Here is a 26,188-nt window from a genome sequence, read left to right as displayed (position 1 = left end):
TCTTGAAAGATATTTTAGCTAACTCGTTACCACTATCTCCTTTACACATGAGTCAAGGCTTCCACTTGAATGTTCTTTACATAAACCATTGTGACAGAATTTCACATTGTCCCCATGCTCCATGTGAGCAATCAGTAGATAAGTAGTCTATGGGCTGGTGTTTTCCTAAGTGCATTAGACTGATCTGAGACAAACTTAAAGCATTTGTCTCTAGGTTGAAATGTATAGTTTCAGTTTTACCTTAACAGTGATGTATAGAGAAGCTTTCACCTGTATTTAAAAGTAAATGCCAGCTGATGCTATTACCATGAATGAATGTCTTCCAAAACACTTTTATTGCAACTATTAGAGCAAGGACTAGAGCTAAGGAGTTTGGGCTTCAGGTCCAGTGATCTTACCACCATCCTCCAGTCTAGTATTGACCTTTATAAAACCAACAGGAACATCTCAGCTAAGCAAGTTAGCAACTGTCTATCTCACACCGTAACCTGCTAGCCACAGAGACTTAATGATAAATAGCTATTTAGGCTGAAGCTTTGACATTCTTTCTTCCATTATCTATAATGCTCAAAAGAACTTGCAGAAAACTACTGCTGCTCCCATCACAAAATTAAAGAAGCTGTGGTCCAGCAAGGAAAGTAACCGACCCGACATCATAGCTGCATGATAAGGGGCAAAAGCCAAGGCTTAGGCACATGGCCTACATTAGAGGGCTGAGAAGAGGCCAGAAGAGATCAGAGGAAAGGGTTGAGGTAAGAGGGAGAGAAGAAGTGGAGGGAGGCAATGTGGAATAGGAGGATGAAAGAGGAGAAGGAAGGAGATGAAAGTAGAGAAGACACTAAAAATGATAGGATCAGAAGAGAAAGGAACAGAGAAGTAAGAACTAGGAGAAGGAGTGTGAGAAGGAAGAGGAGTGGCAGAAGCCAGAGACAAGGACTAGTTCGCTGTCACCATACTCCAGAAAGTGGTAGAGGAGTCTAGGAGATCAGCCACCATATCTCAGAATTACTCAGCCAGGGATGACCAGCGTCACATGTATACGCAAACACTATGACACTAAATATTTCACAACACATTCTCATTTCGTAGTTATATGTTTATGATACTTTGAGTGTTATATGGCTATTAAGTGCATGACTACTATTAGAACCACAGGGATAAATTAGGAAAACCATAAAGAGAAGTTTGGCAAGTAGTACTCGAAAAGAGCCTCTAGGTGTCCTAACACACATATGTCTGCAGTCTGGGGAGAGAGGGATTCTGGGAGACAGCACACAGGGCCTTCTCCTGAGCAGAAGGAGGTGGAAAGCTTCCATTCCAAGACTAAGCAAGATACAGCCTGGCTGCTGCCCCAGGAGCAAAGTCCCTTTACTCTGCTCAGATACCACTCAGCTGTGACGCCAAGGGTCGCGTGTGATGAAGCTAACAGCCATCTCTCCTTGTATCTGTGTTTCAATAGAAGGGCAAGTCTGAAGAACTGCTGAGCGCCTTGGGGTGCCAAGACTTTCCCCCCACTTCTGACTGTGAGGACTTGCTGGTGGAGTTCTTGGAAGTGGATGATAATGAGGATGATCGGCTAATGCCATCCCATTCCAAAGAGTATCCAGGCCAAGGTGTCAAGCCCACACACCTAGATCCCGACAGTGACTCTGGTCATGGGAGCTATGACAGCCATTCTCTTTTGTCTGAAAAGTGTGAGGAGCCCCAGGCCTACCCCCCCACCTTCCACATCCCTGAGATCATTGAGAAGCCAGAGAACCCTGAGGCAAATATTCCTCTGACCACAGACCCCCAAAGCACCACCCCCAATTTTCATGCAGATGCATCCAAATCTTCAACATGGCCTTTACCGCCTGGCCAACACATGCCCAGATCTCCTTACCACAGCATTACTGATGTGTGCAAGCTTGCTGGAAGTCCTGTGGACACACTGGATTCTTTCGTGGACAAAGCAGGGGAAAAGGTTCTAAAGTTGTCTAAAGCCCTTGAGACTGGAGAGGAAGAAGTGGCTGGTCAAGAAGGGGCCAAAAGCTTCCCTTCTGACAAACAAAACATGCCTTGGCCACTGCTCCAGGAGAAAGGCCCCACTGTCTATGCTAAACCCCCAGATTATGTGGAGATTCACAAAGTCAACAAAGATGGAGTGCTGTCATTATTCCCCAAAGAGCGAGAAAACAACCAGACAGAAAACCCTGGCATTCCTGAAACCAGTAAGGAGTATGCCAAGGTGTCTGGGGTTACGGATAGCAACATCCTGGTGTTAGTGCCAGACTCACGAGCCCAGAACACAGCCTTGCTCGGGGAATCAACCAAGAAGGCTCCACCGTCACTTGAACAGAACCAATCTGAGAAAGATCTGGCCAGTGTTGCTGCAACCTCAAGCAACCGCAGACTCCACCTGGGCAGGCTGGATTACCTGGATCCTACATGCTTCACGCACTCCTTTCCCTGACAGCTAGACTTGTGGACCGATTGGCTAAAATGTGATTTCTCTTCAGGTAACACTACAGAGTCATGAAGCAATGTTACAGGATGTGGGTATAAAAGAGAAAGAAAGAAAAACACTAATTCACTCCTTCTCACACTTGTGTTCAGCACTTGCCTCTTTTCAACAGCTGATCAAATCAACTTGTTTTCTGTGATTTGTAGATTTGCTCTTTGAGATATATATATATATATATATATATATATATATATATATATATATATATATATATATATATACTCAACAGAATAAAAGCACATCGCTTACTATTCTTGAGGGATGGTGCCAACAGGTATAGCCTCTGCAATAGACTTGTCATCTGACAGAAGGTATGAAATAATCAAAATGGCTTAGCACAAGAAGATGAGAGATAGGTTAAAAATGCTATGAAAATTGTTCTTAAGAACTGACGACTAAGCCTTTACACTCCTCCTTCATTTTCATGATGATGGTCCGGATATTGCACTTTTTGGAAAGAATACATCCCAGGACACCAGCCAAATTGTTTACATCAGTCCCTATACCTTAATGACCCATTGCCTGTATGCAAATGGTATCATGCCCCCAATGTTTTCTTAAGGTGATTTGAATATGTTAAGCATGGGTTATTCTAAGGAAACTTTATTTTATTCTAAGGCTTCTCAAGTATATAATTTGGAGAAACAAAATTTTCTTACAAAATATGGCCAATGAATTCCACGAAGTGAACCATTTCAAATGTTTTTCTTGCTTCATTGGAGCAGGAGATGATTTGTTATAAACCCTAGTATTTTCTTAGTAGAAAAAAAATCCCAAAGACTAACTTTAATCTAAAAGGTAACCATTGCAGGATGCTAATAGAAGTGTTGCCTTACTGTATATACAATTCTACTTTAATACAAACCCGTAAGTTTAGCAATGTATTTTTGAAGACTATTTTTCTATGGCTTAGGTAAAGTAAAGACTATTTTCTAACTTCCCAGGTCCGCAGTTTACGTTTTCAAGTGAGTAGAGTGAACTCAAGTGCAAGGTTACAGTGAGCATTATTTATCAGTATATGCAGTCCCTATTAGACTGAAGTGCCAGGCAACCTATTGCCCATTGAGGAATGCAAAGTGGATGAAAAACCTCAACTGAGTACAATAGAGTAAGGTTTATCTGTTTATTTTTAACCCCATGATACTTTGAAGAGCAACCATCACCAACTTTGGGTTTTAGGGCTTTCTATAGACCTAACAAATTTCTCCCATGAGCTTAGGCCTCTGCCCACCTATGGGCGAGTCTCACAAACCACCATGAATAAAGGCAGTGATGACTGCTGAGGGTTTCCAAGACAGAGATCTGACTTTGTTTTATTTACTTTTATCTGAGCGAATCTGAACACACACACAAAAAAAAGATTTTAAGTCAAACCAACCGTCAGCATCTCCTTGGAATACATGCATTTGTAAGATCTTGGCAGAGGCTGTGCTCACGTCACAGATGTCCAGATAAAAGTTTTAGGAAAGCAAGCATCTGCCCAGTGATAACAGTTTTAAAGGTCAGGGGATGGTAGAATGTGCAAGCCAGCTCCAAAGGCAGGCTTCCTGAGAAGATTCAAAGCAAAGCCTTGGACCTCCATTTAACAATAGTGTCTATGACTCATTCTCCCTCTGCTTCTTCTCACCTACTGGCAAATCAGTTCTCTGTCCTTTCACCAACTGGATATAGAGACTCTGAACACACCTCTTATGAGTTCAACATTTCACCCAGCGTGCACATGGTGGTAGAAGCAGTACTCAGAGATTCTCCGATGACAGGAAGGAAACAGAACCAATGCTTCTAGAACTACAAATGCAAGCAGCCAAAGCTTATATTCCCAATACATAAAGGATCTTGTGAACAACAGAAGCATTTGGGAAAGTCATCCAGGCTCATGCAATACCGAGTCCTCCATACTGAATGTCCAAGAACCAACTGTATCTCCGAAGACATCCAGAACTGGAGTCTGAATATTACTGCATTTACTAACCTCCCAGTCATAATCAAGTTGGAGAAACATTTTTCTCTATGATAATTTTGAAAAGTTATTTTTCCCTCTCTTGGAATGTATGGAGCAAGTCTATTTAACTTGACATGAGCAACACAGTCTGTAAAGAGAAAACAAAAACAAAACTCTTAGTGATTTAAGATTCACGTGGTGATGTCACTTATATAAAGTCACACAAGACGATGGCCTGCAAATGACCCACACACAGCCTCCAAGAGTGTCAGTGAAACTAATTCATCTGGAAAGCTACTGAAAAAGAGCATCAGTGCCAAAGCCGATGTAGACTAAACTTTCTTTCCCGACGCATTCTATCCTTCTCCAGGAGACAAATAAATGTATTGATGTACAAGTCACCACTATAAAATTGATAGTGCATATATTGTTCATAGTTTGAAATTTCTAAAAATTGGCTTTAGATATGTAATTTTGCAAATGTGAAAAAATATGCCTGTCTAAAGTCAGGTTACATTCCACAAAAATAAGTTAGCAGTCACGAAATAAAATCAAATCTATATAGTTCTATTCATTTATTAAATTTTTGTGGGCAAATATTTTCTGTTGAAAGATAGCTGCTCGGATGAAAGACGGCATGCTAGGAGTCGAGACACCTGGGTTCTAGTCCTGTTTTGCCTTGGAAAGGCCAATGACCTATTCTACTTTTCTTTGTGTTGGACCAATAATCTCTACAGCCTTTTGAAATTCAGTCTTCTTGATTGTATGGCTTGATGAATGATCAAAACCAATCCCTTGCATCTTAGTGATGTTTTCATGCAATTATAAAAATGCAGAGCCGCCTGCACTCACGTGCTCATCCTGCTTCACTGTGTAAAGTCTCGGCAACCATTTGTCTTCACATATATTTCATATTATATGGACACAGTATAAGTCAGACTCTAGGATCATGTGCAGATATGTGTGCTGAGGTAAGATACAGCACTAAGAAAGATACAGGACATGAGACACAAGTCTTTAGACAAAGTCCGTTTTATGCATCAAGCCCTGCTCATTCCTGCATGGAACCAACAGCCTCAAACTTCTTGCATTTGGTTGTTGCCTGTTTCCTCATCATCCTGTTTAATGAATAAACATTGCCCACATAGATTAAAGAATCTTTTGCTCTGAATCATTTTTTTAAAAAAAAAATGTATAGTTTTCTAAGCAACTATCTAAAAATTTCAAGTTACAAAGTACGTAAAAACGGAATATATTCATTGGGTGATTGATAGAACTTTAGGACACAAATGGTAAAGTGTTCTCTCATAAGCTTTAGCAAGTACATAGAAGGAACTTCAATATGAGCACAACTTACCATCAGCAATGTCACTGACTTTTAATAGATGATACATTCTCCTAAGTGCCTGAGACCAATCCTGGTGGTCAGTTACAGGTCAATGATTCACTGGAAATCAGTTTGTTGGGAAACAGTCAAGCCCTTGTTGCCCGTGCAAAAGTAAATCTGAGAGACTCTTTACTTGATATGATCCAAGGTGAATCCTCAGTCAATGAACAACCAAAAGACCTGAACTCGGGGGAAAGTTTGTCCTGATGAATAACTAGCTCCTTCATTTTCTTTTGGCTTTAGCTGCCCATCATTTGTAAAGTGACTCAACTTGCCCTTAGCAACTTCAATTTAGCATAGGCAAGAAAGAAAGAGATCTGTACATGTTTTATAAAGTGCCTTTCTTTGTTTTTTAAAAGGTTTCATTTTGGAAGAAAAGTGCATTAATTGGAAAGCAAATTTTATCTTAAATGGATTTCTTTTAAATAAATGGAGAGATAAAAAAAAGGTGGGGAGAGAATGATACAAAAAACTTACCAACAAAATGTGCAGGGATTTTTGCATATAGTTTATTTGAATCATCACAGAACTGAAGTGAATAGTATCAATCACTTTGCCTGAGTCTGAGCATGACTGGAAATGAACCTGAAGCCTGTAATTCAAGGCTTTCCATTCTGAAAAAAAAAAATGTTGATTCATTCTTGAATGACACTGAATTGTATGCCTGACCCTGAAGAGGCCAATGTGTGCACTTTGAAGATCTGAACACAGACATAAAAGTAGTAATGACCTTGAATATCTATCCTGTGACTTGCTTTGGATGACAGCTTCATTCATACATCATTGAACAAGGCTTATTTCCTGACATTTTTGGCTCAAGCACAATACTGATTCTGGTAGGAGAGTCTCTGAGCCCTCAGTGTCTAGCTCTGGGTCATATCACTGCTACTAAATAGGCTTGATTATTTTTTAATTCTGACCACTGGTTTCCCTTCTTTTAAATAAGTAGGTTGACCCTCCCCCCCAAAAAAAAGTTTCTACAATTTCTTCTAGGTCTGTCTTTAATTCTCATGAGTTAAGTAAAATCTAAGACTGTAGGTGAAAGGTCTAGGGGTCATAGCCAACATGCCTCTAACTTAGAGAGTAAATGCTTGAAACTGTGTGAAGAAATGCTGAACAGAAAACTGAACCCATGTCTCTAAATCAGGTAGACCAGAAATCTTGCGACTCTGCCTCCTTACCATTTCAACATTCTTAGAGTTCTTTCAGCCCTTCTTTCCAGGACCTGCTATTCTCCCTAAAGATTAATTATGCAGAATGGTAAAGTTGGAATCTACAGGAACAAAATTACCCATAAACAATGATTTGAATCTGCATAAGATGAACCAATTGTTAACTCTCCAAACAGACAGAAACCTAAATGGAGGTCATAAATAATGCTTCTTTTTGATATGTACATGTTTAAAGATTCAAGCCAGTGACTCATTATCTAATAAATCTGGGCTATCTTGAGAAATAGGTGTTGACTGTCTTTAAAAGAAGCTTTAAAAAATACAGACTGTTTTCTTCAGAGTTTGTGATTTAACCAGAAAATCTACTTATAATTGCAGTCCTTTCCTATAAACAATAGGTGTTATCTGGGGATCACATGGAAATTTTCTTCTCTGAGTTTCATTTTCCAAAATGATAAAGGTTTTAGGTTTGAACTCTGCATGTATCAATTTCCAGTGGAGGGAAAAGATAAAAAAATGGAATGTCCCAAAGTGTGGGGCATATCATATCAGAACCCCACCAAATGGGATATCCATTCACTCAAATCTTACTGGAAAGGGTAAATCTACATGTAATTATGAGTGAATTGCAGAGGGGTAAACATAACTCATAAGACCATAGGCTAACAGCAGTTCTGTTCCCACCAAGTCCTTCTATCCCAAGTTATAAAGCACTGTTATATAAACTCAAGTTGTAAAACACATAGTGCAGAAAGGCAACCAAGTACAGTCTGGTCAATAAGGAATGAACTCACAGACAATCTTAGCATGTTGATCAATATTTACCTACTGTTGTTTAAAAAGAGAAGAAGAAATTCTAAAAATCTTTTGTGGCTGAAACAGTACTTTCAAACATAAACCTTAGTAGTTACGGTCAAATTATGGCCCCCTGAATACACTTCAAAATACAGGCTTGGTTTTTCTCTGCACATTGCAAATTGGGGGCCAGGGCAGTCTTTTCTTTTTGTCACATTCTCTAAAATGAAAAAATAAAAAAGAAATTATAAGAGAAAAATACCTCTGAAAATCATTTGTTTTACTTAATTCCTGAGAAATAGATTTTGAATTTTTAAAACTACCTCCCTTCCACATCCTAATGACCTTCCTTCAAAGCTGCTTATAGTTAGAAATGAAAGATACCACATTTTATGTTTGGACTGGTGTTGATGGAATATTTGATATACTTTTCATGTGACACTCCTAACTCTAAATTATGGTATTTTACACTATTTTCCTTTTTTGTGATTCAAAACCCATATATGCCATATTGAAATATATAATCCTCTTGTTGTAAACTTTATCATGTGATACAAGTGAAAATCATTATTTAATGACTTATGATCTAACCATATCTAATTTCAATATAATTATGTTTATGTCTGTAAAGCAAAACTAAATATATGTAATCATGTATGTAATCATATATTTCTGTTGAAACTGTGAATGTACTGATTTTCCCTTTAATCTTTGATAGTGTAAGTCATTGTATAACTGACTTGGGGTTCTAATGTATTTAAAGTACAATCCACCAACTATTGAAATGTCAACCCTTTGGCTTGGCTTCTTGTGATCCCCAAGTGTTTTTTGCACCTTGAGTCTTGCTTTTGTGCTTTGTGCTCTGTCATTAATTTTAAACAATGTAAGAGTCTCTTGTGTAAACCAAAGTAATCAGCCCATTGAGTGATCTTGCCTTCTGTAAAGCCATATTGAAGCAAAGACTCCGCTGTAGCATAAGGTTCCCTATTTCCAAAGCTGCCACTACCTCGCTCCTGCTTTCCCTACAAAATGCCAAACAAAGTTTAACCTTAAGTGGAAAATTAGAAGTGATTGCTACTGTTGTCATTTTTAACCTTCTAACTCATTACTTTGCAGATTTATGCTAGGATTTATGAATAACCATTTTTACATTTTGATATTTTGTAGACATTGGCTGATGAGTAAAGTACAGAAAGACTACACACTAAATCATCAGATTTTTAAAAAAAATCATAGAGTGCAGGTATTTTTTTTATCATTGAGTTGCCTCAAGTTGGTTGGCCAAAGCAACTATAACCTGGGTCACTCGATGCCTGGCTCACAGATGTTTATCCCCTTTGCCTCCATTAGTTCTATTTCTTGTGGCTATTGCTTGAAATGCAAATGAACAGAATTACTGAGATGTGGATGAAGTGATTTTTCTAATTTTTTGCTGCCAAATCTGTAATCATAAATTTGCTATTTAACTTCCCCAAACTCTCAAGAAATAAATGTTTTCTTTATTTGATTTTAATCATCAAATATACTGTAGTATTGGAAGAGTCAGCCATTTATCAGAAACAATCTTGTTTTGAACTTAAAGACTCGTTTCTATATGTTACTATTGTGATATCAACTTTTTTCTTTTAGCATTAAAGGGTGATACAATGCTAAATTCTTATGATTTACCCTCCTACATTCTTCTGCGAATCTTGGGTTATTGCACATTGTACTTTCTAGTTTTTATGAATTTATTTGTTTGTCTCCATCCACTTTATAAGGACAACATGGACAGCTAAAGCTTGTCAGTTATATGAAGATTATGCTACTTTCTCTCACATTTTTACTGCATGCTAAAAATAATGCTTGCCAAATGGAATCTTAGACATCCCAGAATAATATGGTTACTATATTTCTATTTCTGTCATTATTGAAAATACCCAGCTCAGTGCCTGACTCAATAAATGTTTGTTTCCCTTGCTTGTCCTTCTAATTTTTTTTTTTAAATTGAGATGAGCAAAATATCATACATATGGCTAAAGCAATTTTATTGAAGACGTTTTTAACCACTGAGTGATCTGTAATCAAGAAATTATTCGTATAAGTTGAATCAGATTTTCCCATTTATGTACACCCATCCTAGTGACAAAGCCAAATCCCCCTCATTTATCTCATTTGTGTCACATGAGAAGTTGATAGAAACAAAGTCGGATGAAATTGGGTTTATGGAGAACGAGTACAGGAAGCTCATTTAAAGGTTGTAAGGGAAGGACCAACCCATCAAAGGGTAAATGGAATCCCTTTGGACAGTATGATTCATCATTATTATTATTAACATCTTCTCTGACAATATCCCTCAGACTGGACATGAATGGAAAGCCTTTACCTTGTTAGTAATTCTGATCTAGACTCATCCAGTGCTCAAGCTGTGTTACAGAACTGTGCAAGGTACACTTGGCATGCTTGAAGACCTCCTGTCATTCCCATTAATTCTCTAAGTGCTGTCTTATTGGACAATGGGCATACTCTTTCTCACAGTGCTTATAGGTTTCTACAGCTTGGCTATGGGCAAAGCATCACTGACTTTGCTGTACTTCTATTAGAACCATCTGATTTTAATTCTAGGGCTCATGTGTATTTTTAATTTGTCTCATTGGCATGTGGGTCACCAAAAATAAGTAACATACAGTTAATGGTGACCTAAGGATATTAAATAGGTAGCATGTTTTCTGAATTATTCTGTGTGCTTTTCTGAGAAAAATCAGTAATTCATGTTGCCACATCTTGCTAGAATCGGGTCTAAAATCTGAACTCATTGAGTTTTCCTCTACGATAGAGTCTGCATACCCATCCCACTATTTATTAGCTAGGAGATGCAACTTCCATCTTGCTGTGTAGAAATGAAAAATAAGATCATAAGGACATTAACATGCCCCCTCTTCTCCAGGGATCTTACAGAGTATGGTTTGTCCCCCTAAAGTGTGCAGGGAAAATCCAACCAATTCCTGATACAGTGTAACTCAGAATTCTTAACATCTAAAATTATGACTCTTATGGTAAGCACCTCCCATACCTTACTGCACAGCAGCAGCCCATCTTAGGAATACTAAACATTCTTTTAATGACCATGTTCATATTAAAGTGTGCTCTTTACAACCTGAATTAAGGCTCATATTGTTTTATGAGTTTTATAAAAATACTTTTAAGTATAGAACATAACCAAAATGCCAGTGGTATGTTAGCTACTGAATAGGAGTGGAAGAAAAAAATGGGAATTTTATAAGTATGTTTAGAAAAATGTTGTAAATGCTTGGAGTGGTGTTTACTTCATCTGAAACTTAGAAAGTAATCTTAAATAACATTTCTGGTAGTTTTATTTTATGGGAGTGATACTGCAGTATTGCTGAACTGGTTTTCATGGTTTTCCAATACTTTCTTGGACTCAGCATTTTTACAATGGTAGCAGTGTTTAACTTAAATTCATTTTAATAAGTTGTTTCCTGATATACACTTATGCCACATATTATATGAAAAACAGAACTTGAAGCAAGCTCCTTCTTTAACAAACTTTATTGCAACTTCTTGGTTTGGTTTGGTTTGGTTTGGTTTGGTTTGGTTTGGTTTGGTTTGGTTTGGTTTGGTTTGGTTTGGTTTGGTTTGGTTTGGTTTGATCAAAGGGGAAAATGACATCCCAAAGTTCTCTGGAACTAAAATATTGAGGCACATGCTAAAACATTTTATCTTGGGCCACTCATCCATGGCATGTTTTCCTAAAGACAAAAATTCCACTCAGCTTTCAACACCTTCTATTTTCCTTCTAATTCTAAATCAAATCTGACTCATGCTTCCAAACAGATTGAGCTCTGTGTCTCTTTCCACGGTCCTCGTGTTCCTTGCCTTTCTTCATTTGCCAAATTCAAGTCTTGAAAATGCAAACATGACTGGAAGCACCCAGAAGTTTCTTGGATCTTCTCCTGGGAACAACCAAGAACAATCAATAAGAGAATTTCCAAATTCGAATTGCAATCAGATTGTGAAACCATGAAATCTTAGTGGCAGAACTGACCTTTCCCTGTGTCAGCTTCTTCCCATCTAGAATTACCTTACATCTTCCCTTAAAATTGCACTTATGGTTTGATCATATTTTAATTGCATAAATAATTTCATAAGTGTCTACAAATGTAGCAAATACCTATTTGTGATATTTTCTCAATATCAGTATTTTCCCTTATTTGTTTCATATCTCTTTTTTTAACCATTGAACATCACAGAAGCTAACATGCATATTCTTCAAAACTAAATTCTTTACTTCTTTATTCAATGTCACTCACAATCTTGAAGTTGTTGTGCTTCCTATCTTAAAAAAAACCTACATTTTCTTCATATCCATGTTTCAGTAAGAGATATATGTCATCATTCAAATTTCATGGATTTTTACATTTATAAGGCTCAACTTCTTGCCGTTCAAGGTGGCTGTAGGCATATATCACTATGTACTTTGATTTTGTTTTGTTCATCATTTGGCATTTTGAGATATAAGTAGCTTCGATTCGTTGGTTCTATCTGCTGGATGCAACTGTTTCTCCATTATATAAATGCAAACACTGATATAAAAAGCATGTTTTGCATTCCCTAGATACTGACAAATTGTTGTCTCCAGGGTATTTGCACCAATATACCTGTCACATCTGTGTAGGAGCCTCCACTCCTCCACACTCTTATAATCATTTAGTATTGTCAAATATTCTCTTATTTGACAATCCAATGATTATATAGTGAAATATTATTATTATTTTAATGTTCTTTTCACAGATAAATCCATATCATAGCTGAACAACTTATTCATTACTGCTTATGGTCTATATTTCTTTTACCATATCCTGAAATATTTTTACATTTTTAAATAATAATTCTTTTATTTTATTGAATATAATCTTTATATTCAATAATTCAAAAACCTTTCCCCGTTTTCCCACTCCCTGAAAACCCCCAACCTCTCCTCCCACCCCCTGCCTCCAGGTATAAGTCCCTCCCACCTCATCCCCCCCACCCTACCCGGCCCCCCACCCCACCCCACACTCTCCCCCCTGCTCGATTTCCCTTTGTAGGTGCATCTATTAAGCCTTCACCTGACCAAGGAGCACTCCTCCCACTGATGCCCGACAAGGCAATCCTCTGCCACATTTTTGACTGGAACCATGTATACCCCTTGGTTGATGGTTTAGTCTCTGGGAGTCCTGGGCATCTGGGTGGCCAACATCATTGTTCTTCCCATGGGGCTATAAAACCCATCAGCTCCTCTGGACCACCCTCCATATCCTCCATTGGGGACCCCACACCCAGACCAATGGTTGGCTGCTAGCATCTGCCTCAAATCCTGAATTTTGGCATAATTTGTGCTTCTATCTACTACTGCCCTGACTCTCTGATGTTATCCCTATTTCTCATATACAATCTGAATATCCAGCAAACAATTCTCGCATCACTATACCCCTTCCACAAAATATTTTATTCATTCAGTTATTCATCATGTAAACTTGAGATGATCCTACACATCTCCTAAACTAAGTGCTGGAAAGTAGACTGCTATGTGTTAAAGTTGTATATTAATTCCAAGAGAAGCTGCAATTTTGGAACAGTGTCCCTTGCTGTGAGCATGGCCCGTTGCATTGTTTGCATTAGCCTTCAGGAGGTTTTACACTATTCCTCATGAGCATTTCTGTTCGTTGTATAAAACGCATTTCTAGAGACCTGGTAAGTTTTGTTGCTACTGGCAGTGGCATCTTTTGGGAAAAATTGTATTCTATGCAGTTACTGCTAGCTAAAAATCATTCATTTCTTTAAAAAAAATATTTATCTTGTGCATTGCAACTTAACTGAATTCTATTAGTTCTTATAATTTGTAGGTTTTCTTGAATTCTCATTTTCTCCAATTATATTTGTAGAAAACAACTTTACTTTTGCTCTCCAGTCCTCATATTTCTCATTTCTCTTCACCATCTGTTCTTTGGAATAGGGTTCCAATATCACTGTATTGGTGAGAGTAAACATATGTTAAAGGCCTTTTTCACAGCTGCTGACTTTCAAAAAGAATGTGGCTAAAAGCTTGCTGTTAAGTGGTACTATATAGGCTAGCATTTATACATACCCTTGGTTACATTAATGAAATCGTTTTGATAATTCATAGGAACAGGTGAGTTTTTCTTCACTAATTAAGGAATAAATTATTAGAGTGAAGTTGTTCAGAAAAATATTTTAGGGTTAATTTAGGGTATATTCTTTTTTTTTTTTTTTTATTTGATATAATTTATTTACATTTCAAATGATTTCCCCTTTTCTAGCCCCCCCCCCCCACTCCCCGAAAGTCCCGTAAGCCCCCTTCTCTTCCCCTGTCCTCCCTCCCACCCCTTCCCAATTCCCCGTTCTGGTTTTGCCAAATACTGTTTCACTGAGTCTTTCCAGAACCAGGGACCACTCCTGCTTTCTTCTTGTATCTCATTTGATGTGTGGATTATGTTTTGGGTATTCCAGTTTTCTAGGTTAATAACCACTTATTAGTGAGTGCATACCATGATTCACCTTTTGAGTCTGGGTTACCTCACTTAGTATGATGTTCTCTAGCTCCATCCATTTGCCTAAGAATTTCATGAATTCATTGTTTCTAATGGCTGAATAGTACTCCATTGTGTAGATATACCACATTTTTTGTATCCACTCTTCTGTTGAGGGATACCTGGGTTCTTTCCAGCATCTGGCAATTATAAATAGGGCTGCTATGAACATAGTAGAGCATGTATCCTTATTACATGGTGGGGAATCCTCTGGGTATATGCCCAGGAGTGGTATAGCAGGATCTTCTGGAAGTGAGGTGCCCAGTTTTCGGAGGAACCGCCAGACTGCTTTCCAGAGTGGTTGTACCAATTTGCAACCCCACCAGCAGTGGAGGAGTGTTCCTCTTTCTCCGCACCCTCTCCAACACCTGCTGTCTCCTGAATTTTTAATCTTAGCCATTCTGACTGGTGTAAGATGAAATCTTAGGGTTGTTTTGATTTGCATTTCCCTAATGACTAATGAAGTGGAGCATTTTTTAAGATGCTTCTCCGCCATCCGAAGTTCTTCAGGTGAGAATTCTTTGTTTAACTCTGTACCCCATTTTTTAATAGGGTTGTTCGGTTTTCTGGAGTCTAACTTCTTGAGTTCTTTATATATATTGGATATTAGCCCTCTATCTGATGTAGGATTGGTGAAGATCTTTTCCCAATTTGTTGGTTGCCGATCTGTCCTCTTGATGGTGTCCTTTGCCTTACAGAAACTCTGTAACCTTATGAGGTCCCATTTGTCAATTCTTGCTCTTAGAGCATACGCTATTGGTGTTCTGTTCAGAAACTTTCTCCCTGTACCGATGTCCTCCAGGGTCTTCCCCAGTTTCTTTTCTATTAGCTTCAGAGTGTCTGGCTTTATGTGGAGGTCCTTGATCCATTTGGATTTGAGCTTAGTACAAGGAGACAAGGATGGATCAATTCGCATTCTTCTGCATGCTGACCTCCAGTTGAACCAGCACCATTTGTTGAAAAGGCTATCTTTTTTCCATTGGATGTTTTCAGCCTCTTTGTCGAGGATCAAGTGGCCATAGGTGTGTGGGTTCATTTCTGGATCTTCAATCCTGTTCCATTGATCCTCCTGCCTGTCACTGTACCAATACCATGCAGTTTTTAACACTATTGCTCTGTAGTATTGCTTGAGGTCAGGGATACTGATTCCCCCAGATTTTCTTTTGTTGCTGAGAATAGTTTTAGCTATCCTGGGTTTTTTGTTGTTCCAGATGAATTTGATAATTGCTCTTTCTAACTCTGTGAAGAATTGAGTTGGGATTTTGATGGGTATTGCATTGAATCTGTATAGTGCTTTAGGCAAAATGGCCATTTTAACTATATTGATTCTACCGATCCATGAGCATGGGAGGTTTTCCCATTTTTTGAGGTCTTCTTCCATTTCCTTCTTCAGAGTCTTGAAGTTCTTGCCATACAGATCTTTCGCATGTTTGGTAAGAGTCACCCCAAGATACTTTATACTGTTTGTGGCTATTGTGAAGGGGGTCATTTCCCTAATTTCTTTCTCAGCCTGTTTATCCTTTGAGTATAGGAAGGCCACTGATTTGCTTGAGTTGATTTTGTAACCTGCCACTTTGCTGAAGTTGTTTATCAGCTGTAGGAGCTCTCTAGTGGAGTTCTTTGGGTCACTTAGGTAGACGATCATGTCGTCTGCAAATAATGATAGTTTGACTTCCTCCTTTCCAATTTGTATCCCTTTGACCTCCTTATGCTGTCGAATTGCCCAAGCTAGTACCTCAAGTACAATATTGAAAAGATAAGGAGAAAGGGGGCAGCCTTGTCTGGTCCCTGATTTCAGTGGGATTGCTTCAAGTTTCTCTCCGTTTAGTTTGATGCTGGCTACCGGTTTGCTGTATATTGCTTTTACTATGTTTAGGTATGGGCCTTGAATTCCTGTTCTCTCCAAGACTTTAAGCATGAAAGGATGCTGAATTTTGTCAAATGCTTTTTCAGCATCCAATGAAATGACCATGTGGTTTTGTTCTTTGAGTTTGTTTATGTAGTGGATTGTATTGATGGATTTCCGTATATTGAACCAACCCTGCATTCCCGGGATAAAGCCTACTTGATCATGGTGGATGATCGTTTTGATGTGTTCTTGGATTCGGTTGGCAAGAATTTTGTTGAGTATTTTTGCATCGATGTTCATAAGGGAAATTGGTCTGAAGTTCTCTTTCTTTGTTGGGTCTTTGTGTGGCTTTGGTATCAGCGTAATTGTGGCTTCGTAGAAGGAATTGGGTAGTGTTCCTTCTGTTTCTATTTTGTGGAATAGTTTGAAGAGTATTGGTGTTAACTCTTCTTTGAAGGTCTGGTAGAATTCTGCACTGAAACCATCTGGTCCTGTGCTTTTTTTGGTTGGAAGACTTTCTATGACTCCTTCTATTTCTTTATGCTTTATGGGACTGTTTAGATGGTCTAGTTGGTCCTGATTTAATTTTGGTATTTGGTATCTGTCAAGGAAATTGTCCATTTCCTCCAGATTCTCCAGTTGTGTTGAGTACAGGCTCTTGTAGTAGGATCTGATGATTTTTTGGATTTCCTCAGTTTCCGTTGTTATGTCTCCCTTTTCATTTCTAAGTTTGTTAATTTGGATACTTTCTCTGTGCCCTTTGGTCAGTCTGGCTAAGGGTTTATCTATCTTGTTGATTTTCTCAAAGAACCAGCTCCTAGTTTTGTTGATTTTTTGTATGGTTCTCTTTGTTTCTACTTGATTGATTTCGGCCCTGAGTTTGATGATTTCCTGCCTTCTACTCCTCCTGGGTGAAATAGCTTCTTTTTGTTCTAGGGCTTTCAGGTGTGTCATTAAGTTGGTAATGTATGCTCTCTCCATTTTCTTTTTGGAGGCACTCAGGGCTATGAGTTTTCCTCTTAGCACTGCTTTCATTGTGTCCCATAGATTTGGGTATGTTGTGTTTTCATTTTCATTGTGTTCTAAAAAGTCTTTAATTTCTTTCTTTATTTCTTCCTTGACCAAGGTGTCATTGAGTAGAGTATTGTTCAATTTCCACGTGTATGTGGGTTTTCTGTTGTTTCTGTTGCTATTGAAGACCACTTTTATTCCATAGTGATCAGATAGGAGGCATGGGATTAGTTCTAACTTTTTATATTTGTTGAGGTCTGTCTTGTGACCAATTATATGGTCGATTTTGGAGAAGGTACCATGAGGTGCTGAAAAAAAGGTATATTCTTTTGTTTTAGGATAGAATGTTCTATATATATCAGTTAAGTCTAATTGGTCCAAAGCTTCAATTAGTTTCATTGTGTCCTTGTTTAGTTTCTGTTTTCCTGATCGGTCCATTGAGGAAAGTGCAGTGTTGAAGTCACCCACAATTATTGTGTTAGGTGTAATGTGTGCTTTGAGTTTTAATAGAGTTTCTTTTATGAAAGAGGGTGCCCTTGCATTTGGAGCATAGATGTTCAGGATTGAGAGTTCTTCTTGTTGTATTTTTCCTTTGACCAGCAAGAAGTGTCCCTCAGAGTCTCTTTTGATGACTTTGGGTTGAAAGTCAATTTTATCTGATATTAAAATGGCTACTCCAGCTTGTTTCCTGAGACCATTTGCTTGTAAAATTGTCTTCCAGCCTTTTACTCTAAGGTAGTGTTTGTCTTTGACCCTGAGGTGTGTTTCCTGTAAGCAGCAAAATGTAGGGTCCTGTTTACGTATCCAGTCAGTTAGTCTGTGTCTTTTTATTGGGGCATTGAGTCCATTGATGTTAAGAGATATTAAGGAATAGTGATTGTTACTTCCTATCATTTTTGACGTTATTTTTTAAATTTGATTGCTTAACTTCTTTTGGGTTTGATGAAAGGTTACTATCTTGCTTTTTTCAGGGTGGAGTTTCCCTCCTTGTATTGGTGTTGTCCTCCTATTATCCTTTTTAGGGCTGGGTTTGTGGATAGATATTGGGTGAACTTGGTTTTGTCGTGAAATATCTTAGTTTCTCCATCTATGGTGATTGAGAGTTTTGCTGGATATAGTAGTTTTGGTTGGCATTTGTGTTCTCTTAGAGTCTGCATGAGATCTGCCCAGGACCTTCTAGCCTTCATAGTCTCAGGTGAAAAGTCTGCTGTGATTCTGATAGGTCTTCCTTTATATGTTACTTGGCCTTTTTCTCTTACTGCCTTTAGTATTCTTTCTTTGTTTAGAACATTTGGTGTTTTGATTATTATGTGACAGGAAGTATTTCTGTTCTGGTCCAGTCTGTTTGGAGTTCTGTAGGCTTCTTGTATATTCATGGGCATCTCTCTCTTTAGGTTAGGGAAGTTTTCTTCCATAATTTTATTGAAGATATTTGCTGGCCCTTTAAGTTGTAAATCTTCACTCTCATCTATGCCTATAATCCTTAGGTTTGGTCTTCTCATTGTGTCCTGGATTTCCTGGATATTTTGGGTTACAAGCTTTTTGCACTTTGCATTTTCTTTAACTGTTGAGTCCATGGTTTCTATGGAATCTTCAGCATCTGAGATTCTTTCTTCTATCTCTTGTATTCTGTTGTTGATATTTGCATCTCTGTCCCCTGATTTCTTCCCAAGGCTTTCTATCTCCAAAGTTGTCTCCCTTTGAGTTTTCTTAGTTGTTTCTACTTCTGATTTTAGATCCTGGATGGTTTTGCTTAGCTCCTTCCCTTGCATGTTTGTGTTTTCCTGTAATTCTTTAAGAGATTTTTGTGTTTCCTCTTTCATGAGCTCAGCCTGTTGACCAAAGTTCTCCTGTATTTCTTTAAGAGATTTTTGTGTTTCGTCTTTCATGACCTCAGCCTGTTGAGCAAAGTTCTCCTGTATTTCTTTAAGTGTTTTTTGCATTTCCTCCTTGTTGGCTTTTGTATTCTCCTGGATTTCTTTCAATGATTTTTGTGTTTCCCTTGCAAGGGCTTCTAACTTTTGATCCATTTTCTCCTCAATGCCCTTCATGTGTTCCTGTACCAGCATCATGACCAGTGATTTTAAATCCAAATCTTGTTTTACTGGTGTGATGGGGTATCCAGGACTTGCTGGTAGAGGAGAATTTGGTTCAGATGTTGCCATATTGCCTTGATTTCTGTTAGTGACGTTTCTGCGTTTGCCTTTTGCCATCTAGCTCTCACTGGTGTTACTTGGTCTTGTCAGTGCTGGACTCACCAGTGCAAGCTGCCCCTTCCCCGTTGGCCTCTGGTGCACAGCTTACACTCTGCACTGCCTATAGACAGGGTGCTGTTGTCCAGGCTGTTCAGATCCCGAAGCAGGCACCCGAAGGCTCCCGCTGGGGCCCGCAGGATTTATTGGAGCACACCGACTTCTCCCAGCTGGTCGCCCGGAAGCCCCCACTAGCCTCTTGAGGGACCTGGAGATGTGGCGGCCACCCAGGCTGATCTGAAGCGGAGAGAGTTAAGCTGGGGGCTTCTGCCTGAGGCCTTGCCCCAGATTGTGTCTGTGGACCAGGTGGAACCCGTGTGCACCCCCAGGGAGCTCCGAAGGTGAATGTTGCTGTGACCTCCCCTGTGCTCCGCTCACTCCGCTGGGCAGCCGATTTCCCCAACCGGGCTGGCGCACACTAGGTTAGCCTTGTCGCCTGGGCCCTGAGTCCAGGCAAACGCCTGGGAGGCCAAGGTCCGAGCAAAGTTCCCCTAGGGCTATGTCTGTTATTTGGGTCCGCCAGGTGACCCGGATGGTGGGCGTGCGCGTCCGCGCTCCGCGAAAGCACCGGGAGAGTCTGTTGTGCTAATAACCTCCTGGGCTGGTTGACACACAGATGGCCCACCAAGCCGCCCAGTTCTTGGGGTCAGTCCTGTGCCTTTTGGGGCCTAGACCCCCGTTTTGTTAGCCTCAGGCTACACTTGTTAGCCGTCTCTGCCCTCCCGAGCACTCTGGCTCCTGTAGGCAAAATGGCGGCGCGTGCACCGGCCGGGGCAAAAAAAAAAAAAAAAACTCCTGGCTGGGTTGGCGCCCCGATGGCCACTCGAACAGCCCAGGGCCTGGGTGCAGGCCAACGCCCGTCTGGCTCCGACCCCTGCGGTGTTGGGCCTAGGATTATGTTTGTGTACCTCAGTCTGACGGATCTCTGGAGCCCGGGATCAAGATGGCGGTGAGTCTCTCCTGACTGGCGGGCAGCCGAGTTCTGAAGTGGCTTCCGTGCAGCGAAAGGCTCCGCAGAACCGCAGTTGCTTGCCGCCCGGCTGGTCAGCGAAGGTCAGTGGTCGTGGGCGCAGGGCCTAACTGGACCCTGTGTCGCCTTGGTTCCACCGCTGATGGCCCTTCAGCTGGAGCAGCCACTGCTACCCTAATTTAGGGTATATTCTTGAGAAAACATGAATTATTCATGGTGGACTTCGGCAGTTTTATTAGATCTAATTTTCTTTAAAAATTAAAGTTTTTGCACTTATGAGACTGATCATTTTGCTCCTTAAGATATAGAATTTTCTGAAGTGATCACAGATAAATTTAGATAATGGTTCAAGGAATTCTTCTTCTTGAGGTTCTATTAAATTTTACTTTAATTTCTCTAAGTTAAATTATTAGGAGCATATTGGCTTAAATTTTCAGTCCTTGTAGCATAGTAGTTTCCACATGCCTAATGCTGTAACCCTTGAATACAGTTCCTCATGTTGTAGTGACCCCTAACCATAAAATTATTCCACTGATACTTCAGTTGTGATTTTGTTATGATTATGAATAGCAACATAAATATTTGATACACAGATATCTGATATGCAATAGCTTTGGGGGTCATAACCCACACATTGAAAAACACTGCATTATTAATTTTGATCTCTTCAATCTCCAATGTTTTACCATAACATCTATTTTTTTATAATACTAACATTGTTACTTTCTTTTGGGTAGTGAATTTATTCCCCCCACCCCTTTTTGTTGCTCCATCTTATAAATGCATAACTAGGTTTCTGTTTACCACTTCCAGTTGAGGTTGGTTTGTGTTTGCTTGGTTGGTTGGTTAGTTAGTTTTTGGTTTTGAGGAGTTTTGTTTTTATTCAGGAGTTTGATTTGTTGTTGTTGTTGCTGCTGCCATTGTTGTTGTTGCTGTTGTTGTTCTTTTTGTGCCCTGTCCTTTAGGAGGTCAGTTTTCTTTTCCTCAATGTATTTTTTCTGTATTTTCTCTTTTGAATCCTGAATTATATGGATGAGACCAATTCTGTAATAATCATCACAGGAACAGATATTAAGTGAAGATCCTTGTCAGACATTTCACTGTATGTGCAGTCTCCAAGTTTAGGGACAGTCTCCCCCTACCCATCCCCCACCCCCATCCCCCACCTTGTCACACAGGAACAAAAAAGTGAGTGACCAAGTTCTTAGAAATCTCATTCTACTGCGATTGGAAGAAATCATTGGGCCTTGATTGGCAGGTTCACAACGAAGAGCAATTCAAAACGTGTGCCTACTAAGAGAGGGGTCAACCCTCAGAAAGGTTCCTGCCATACAGTTTACCAAAAGAGAAATTGTAAGGTGTCCTTATGAGTCCAACCCTTCTTCATTGAAATGACCCACCAGTCATTCTACCCTATCCACCTCTGAATCACACTTTAACAAGCAGTTTGTAGCTTCTCTCTCATAGATGGGAAAGCAGAAACCAGGACCAGCAGGCGTGGTAAGGAAGAGAGAGAACGGATGGCCAAATATGCACAAAGCACAGTGATATGTACGTCAGAATGAAGCCTTCTTCTTTTGTATATCAAGTAGAACTAATAAACAGGAATGTTTTTTAATGAGCATTGTGTATCAGACACTGTGACAGGCGGAGTAAGCAAGAAGCTTGCATGCACTGTGTACACTTGGGTACTGGAGTCCAATAGGAAAACCAAGTCACCTCTGTGCCCTGGGTCTCTGCAGAGTGTGGCTTTTTAAGAAGCAGCAAGTCCAATTATTCTGATAGGACCTATCCAAATGTTAGCGCTTTGTGCTACTTTTCAAGAAATCAGTATTGCGTGAAACTAGTGGTTACTGCTGAGCCACACCTCCACTTAGGGACTCCTTCTCACAAGGTGTTTTTTTAAGATTATTTATTTTATGTATATTAATTTTATGTATATGTAGCTGTACAGCTCGTTGTGAGCTATCATGTGGTTGCTGGGAATTGAACCTCTGCTCGCTCCAGCCCAAAGATGTATTTATTTATTATATGTAAGTACACTGTAGCTGTTTTCAGACACCCCAGAGGAGCACATCAGATCTCATCATGGGTGGTTGTGAGCCACCATGTGGTTGCTGGGATTTGAACTCAGGACCTTCGGAAGAACAGTCTCTTAAACACTGAACCATCTCTCCAGCCCTTCTCACAAGTTTCAGTCACAGTCTAGTCATCCTGGACAAACCATGGCCCATTACTAAAGAAATGGAATGCATATAAGGTTTTATGTGACATTTACTTTTCCAAAACTTTCTCAAAATAGCATTGTTCCATTCCTATCCCACGGGCCCTGGACCTGGAGCTGTAAAGGATTATTTAGGGTATACTGACATTTACCCTGAGTAATTCTTTCCAGGCCTTGCTCTGTTATCAGCAAAATTAATTTGCACTCAGAACTTAACCAACTGACAAGTGGTAGACCCGTCCACCAATCTTCCTGTACACACAGATGATGTTTGCCAGGCTTTTATTTTCAAGAAGAAATTCACATATTTCCTAACCAGATAAAACTCACTCTGCAGCTTGGGAATTCACTATCTTGAAAATAGTAAAACAGAGATTGCCACCCCACCCCACCCCCGTTTACTAGTTGTCTTGCTAGAGAAGTTTTTGTCTGATCTTGGTGTATAGTTGGGGAAAGTATGCCTCATCTGCCTCTGAAGGAGGGGGAAGAGAGTGATTTTAAACAGTTGTCTCCTACATTTCTCATAACTCAGAGGCAGCTCTATTTAGATGATGTTCTAGAATGAACCTTGGGCAAGGTTTGAACTTGATATTCCAGGAAACTCTTAGGGTGAAACAGAAGTTTTTCTAGATGGAGTCTCTCTCCTCATCCTCTCAGTTTTCAGATTCAATGGATATTATTTCATTCTAAAGGGATTGTATCTTGTTGGCATGCATTTAAAATGACCCTTTCTTCAAAGATTTTGTTCAAAGGAAGAAAAGGTTAAGTACACACAATTCTGTGTCCACACGTGGTAGAGAAGGACATATTAAATAGGACAAGCCTCCAGCGTAGAGTTGTCACTCTTATCCCTTAAGGAACAAGCTGGGAAAACTGGAGCTGATTGTTTTCCCTGAACCCAGCAGAGAAGTAAAGTTGCAAAGTAGATTGTCATCCTGCAACTTAGAGAGACAGTTGAATCCTAACAGTACAACCAAGACCTTTCCTGGAGCAGAAGCCACTGGGACCATGACTAGCAGGAACATTGAGATAGTGTTGGCAGACTACTGGAAGGACTGGGAATGGACTAACATGTAAGGAGAAATCTCTGTCAGCCACCATTAGGATGATTCCTAAACTTTCATTTGTCTTGTCTATAAGAATATCCTTGGATCACCAGGGTTAAGATGACCATATTGCTGTGACTTTTAAAAAAAAAAATGCAGAAATATACTTAAAAGAGTCTTCAGTTTAGCAGGAATCTGTTTTCTAGGGAAACGGACTTTGCCAAAGCCTTATAATGGTGTGTGTGTGTGTGTGTGTGTGTGTGTGTGTGTGTGTGTGTGTGTATGTGTGTGTATGTGTGTGTGTGTGTGTAATCTATTTTCCAGGGAGATGGACTTTGCCAAAGCCTTATAATGGTGTGTGTGTGTATGTGTGTGTATGTGTGTGTGTGTGTATGTGTGTGTGTATGTGTGTGTGTGTGTGTGTGTGTGTGTGGAATCTGTTTTCCAGGGAGATGGACTTTGCCAAAGCCTTATAATGGTGTGTGTGTGTATGTGTGTGTGTGTGTGTATGTGTGTGTATGTATGTGTGTGTTCTTGTGTGTGTGTGTGTGTGTGTGTGTGTTATAATTATAAATAAATCCTGAGCTTTATCCAGAATTCTCTACTCTTCTTTAGCTGTAAAGGTGGAAAACAGCAGCAACAACAAAACATGTAACAAGAACAAAAAAAGAGAGAGAGCTTCAAATAATAGACTTAAGATGGAAAAGGGAACAGGCAGGAGTTCTTTGTTGTTTGTGGAATTATTGTTATTGTTGTTGTTGTTGTTTCTTAAGTTCTTCTTATCAGAAGAGTAACTGTGAAGTCACAGTCCAGAAACAAGCAGGAACTGAAACACTGAAGCATAGCCATAAGACTCTAGGACTACCGTGCGCACCTATACCCTTAAAGTTAAAAGACCTGCCAGGCTGTAGAATTGGTTCAAGAGGTAACAATTGCCTGGTGACCTGAATATGATGCCCTGAAGGGAAGAGTGCTGACTCCTGAAAGTTGTCCTCTGGTCTCCTCATGAGTAATACATGTGCCCTCACAGCCACCCACACTCACACTAACAAGATAGTAAATGGTTTTTTAAAAAGCCTGCTACCCCCAATTCTAGCCAAAGGAAGATTCTGAGAGAAAGTCAATGACAGCAAGGGGCACAAAGGCAAAGATATTAATTATCACCGGGAGGCTAAGGCAAAGGGATCATGCATTAAAGGCCAGAGTACACAGAAGTAACGCCATCAAAGTCCGATCAAAACAAAACACACTCAAGAAATGGCAATACTCTAGTTCTTTTTTGCTTTGTTTTGGTTTGGTTTGGTTGGTTGTTGAGGCAGGGTTTCTCTGTGTAGCCCTGGCTGTCCTGGAACTCACTCTGTAGACCAGGCTGGCCTCAAACTCAGAAATCTACCTGCCTCTGCCTCCCAAGTGCTAGGATTAAAGGCGTGCACCACCACTGCCCGGCCAATACACTATTTCTTTAACTATGGAAAATATTCAATTGAGCCCTATTTCTAACTAGGCTAACAGGAAATCTCACACTAAAGGTCTCTTTGCCTCAGATTTTATCACACATTCTGCACAGCTTTCAACAAAAAGAATCACAAAGGATGCTAAAGTGCTGAGAGGAAAACTATTATCCAAGGAGACAAAACAAACATAAGTATCAGACTCAGATCTCAGATGTTATGCAACTATCATCGTTATCAGACAATTTTAAATAACTGTGCTTAATATGTTAAGGACTCTCATGTGTGTGTGTATGTGTGTGTGTGTGTGTGTGTGTTGTGTGTTTTAAAGTAGGTTTTGTTAGAGATGAGTGGGTGTAGATAATCCTACATTCTTTTTTGCAGTTTCTATTGACTAGGGACATCTTTTCTATATTTTACTTTAAGCTGTGTTTTTCTTTGCCAGTTAAGTACACTTCTAACAGGTCGCAACAGTCTAATCATTTTACTGCATTGTTTGGAGAGGGAGTGTTTTGGTTGGGTATTTTTTAAATCAAATACACTAGTCTGGATCTTTTCATTGGAAACCTGATACCATTAACACCCAAGTTATCACTGGAAGATAAAACACTAATTCCTGCCATTTGTTGATTAGTGATATTCGACCCCTCCCTGTCTTTGTTATCTACTGTTCTAATGAAATTCTGTCTTTCCTATATTCTCATGGCTATGAAAGAACCAAAAATAAAGATGAGAAGAACCATGTTGAATTATAGTTAGATGACTAAAGACACAGACTGAACAAAGACTGTGGAAGACTGCAGGAGAGAGCAGTGTTACATATAAACCCGTGTGTCTAGGGTTCTCGTGGCCACTCCTACCAAGATGCCCATGTCTTCCCAAGATTTGAGGAACTCTTTCTATCATTTTATTTGAAATGTTTTTTGCTTCTTTAGTGTATACCTACTCCCCTCTTCTCCTTCTCTTACTATGACTCACACATGTGGGCTTTGAATG

General features: G+C 39.6%; 1 protein-coding gene across 2 annotated transcripts in view; it reads left to right on the top strand.

The window, feature by feature from the left end:
* The window catches only part of Prlr (prolactin receptor), a 194,225-nt gene that overhangs the window by 166,645 nt on the left and 1,392 nt on the right, over positions 1-26,188 (top strand). Inside the window, exon 10 of one of the 2 annotated variants that reach the window (XM_052159864.1) lies at positions 1,460-9,757. The exons of the other annotated variant lie outside the window; for it this stretch is intronic. Within the exon in view, the coding sequence (XP_052015824.1) occupies positions 1,460-2,452 (993 nt within the window). The 3' untranslated portion in view covers positions 2,453-9,757. Of the gene's footprint in view, positions 1-1,459; positions 9,758-26,188 lie in introns of those variants that run through there. 2 annotated transcript variants of the gene reach the window in all.

The sequence above is a fragment of the Apodemus sylvaticus genome, chromosome 16 (genome assembly GCF_947179515.1).
Source record: "Apodemus sylvaticus chromosome 16, mApoSyl1.1, whole genome shotgun sequence".
Lineage (NCBI taxonomy): Eukaryota > Metazoa > Chordata > Mammalia > Rodentia > Muridae > Apodemus > Apodemus sylvaticus.
This window is presented reverse-complemented; position numbering and strand designations above follow the sequence as displayed.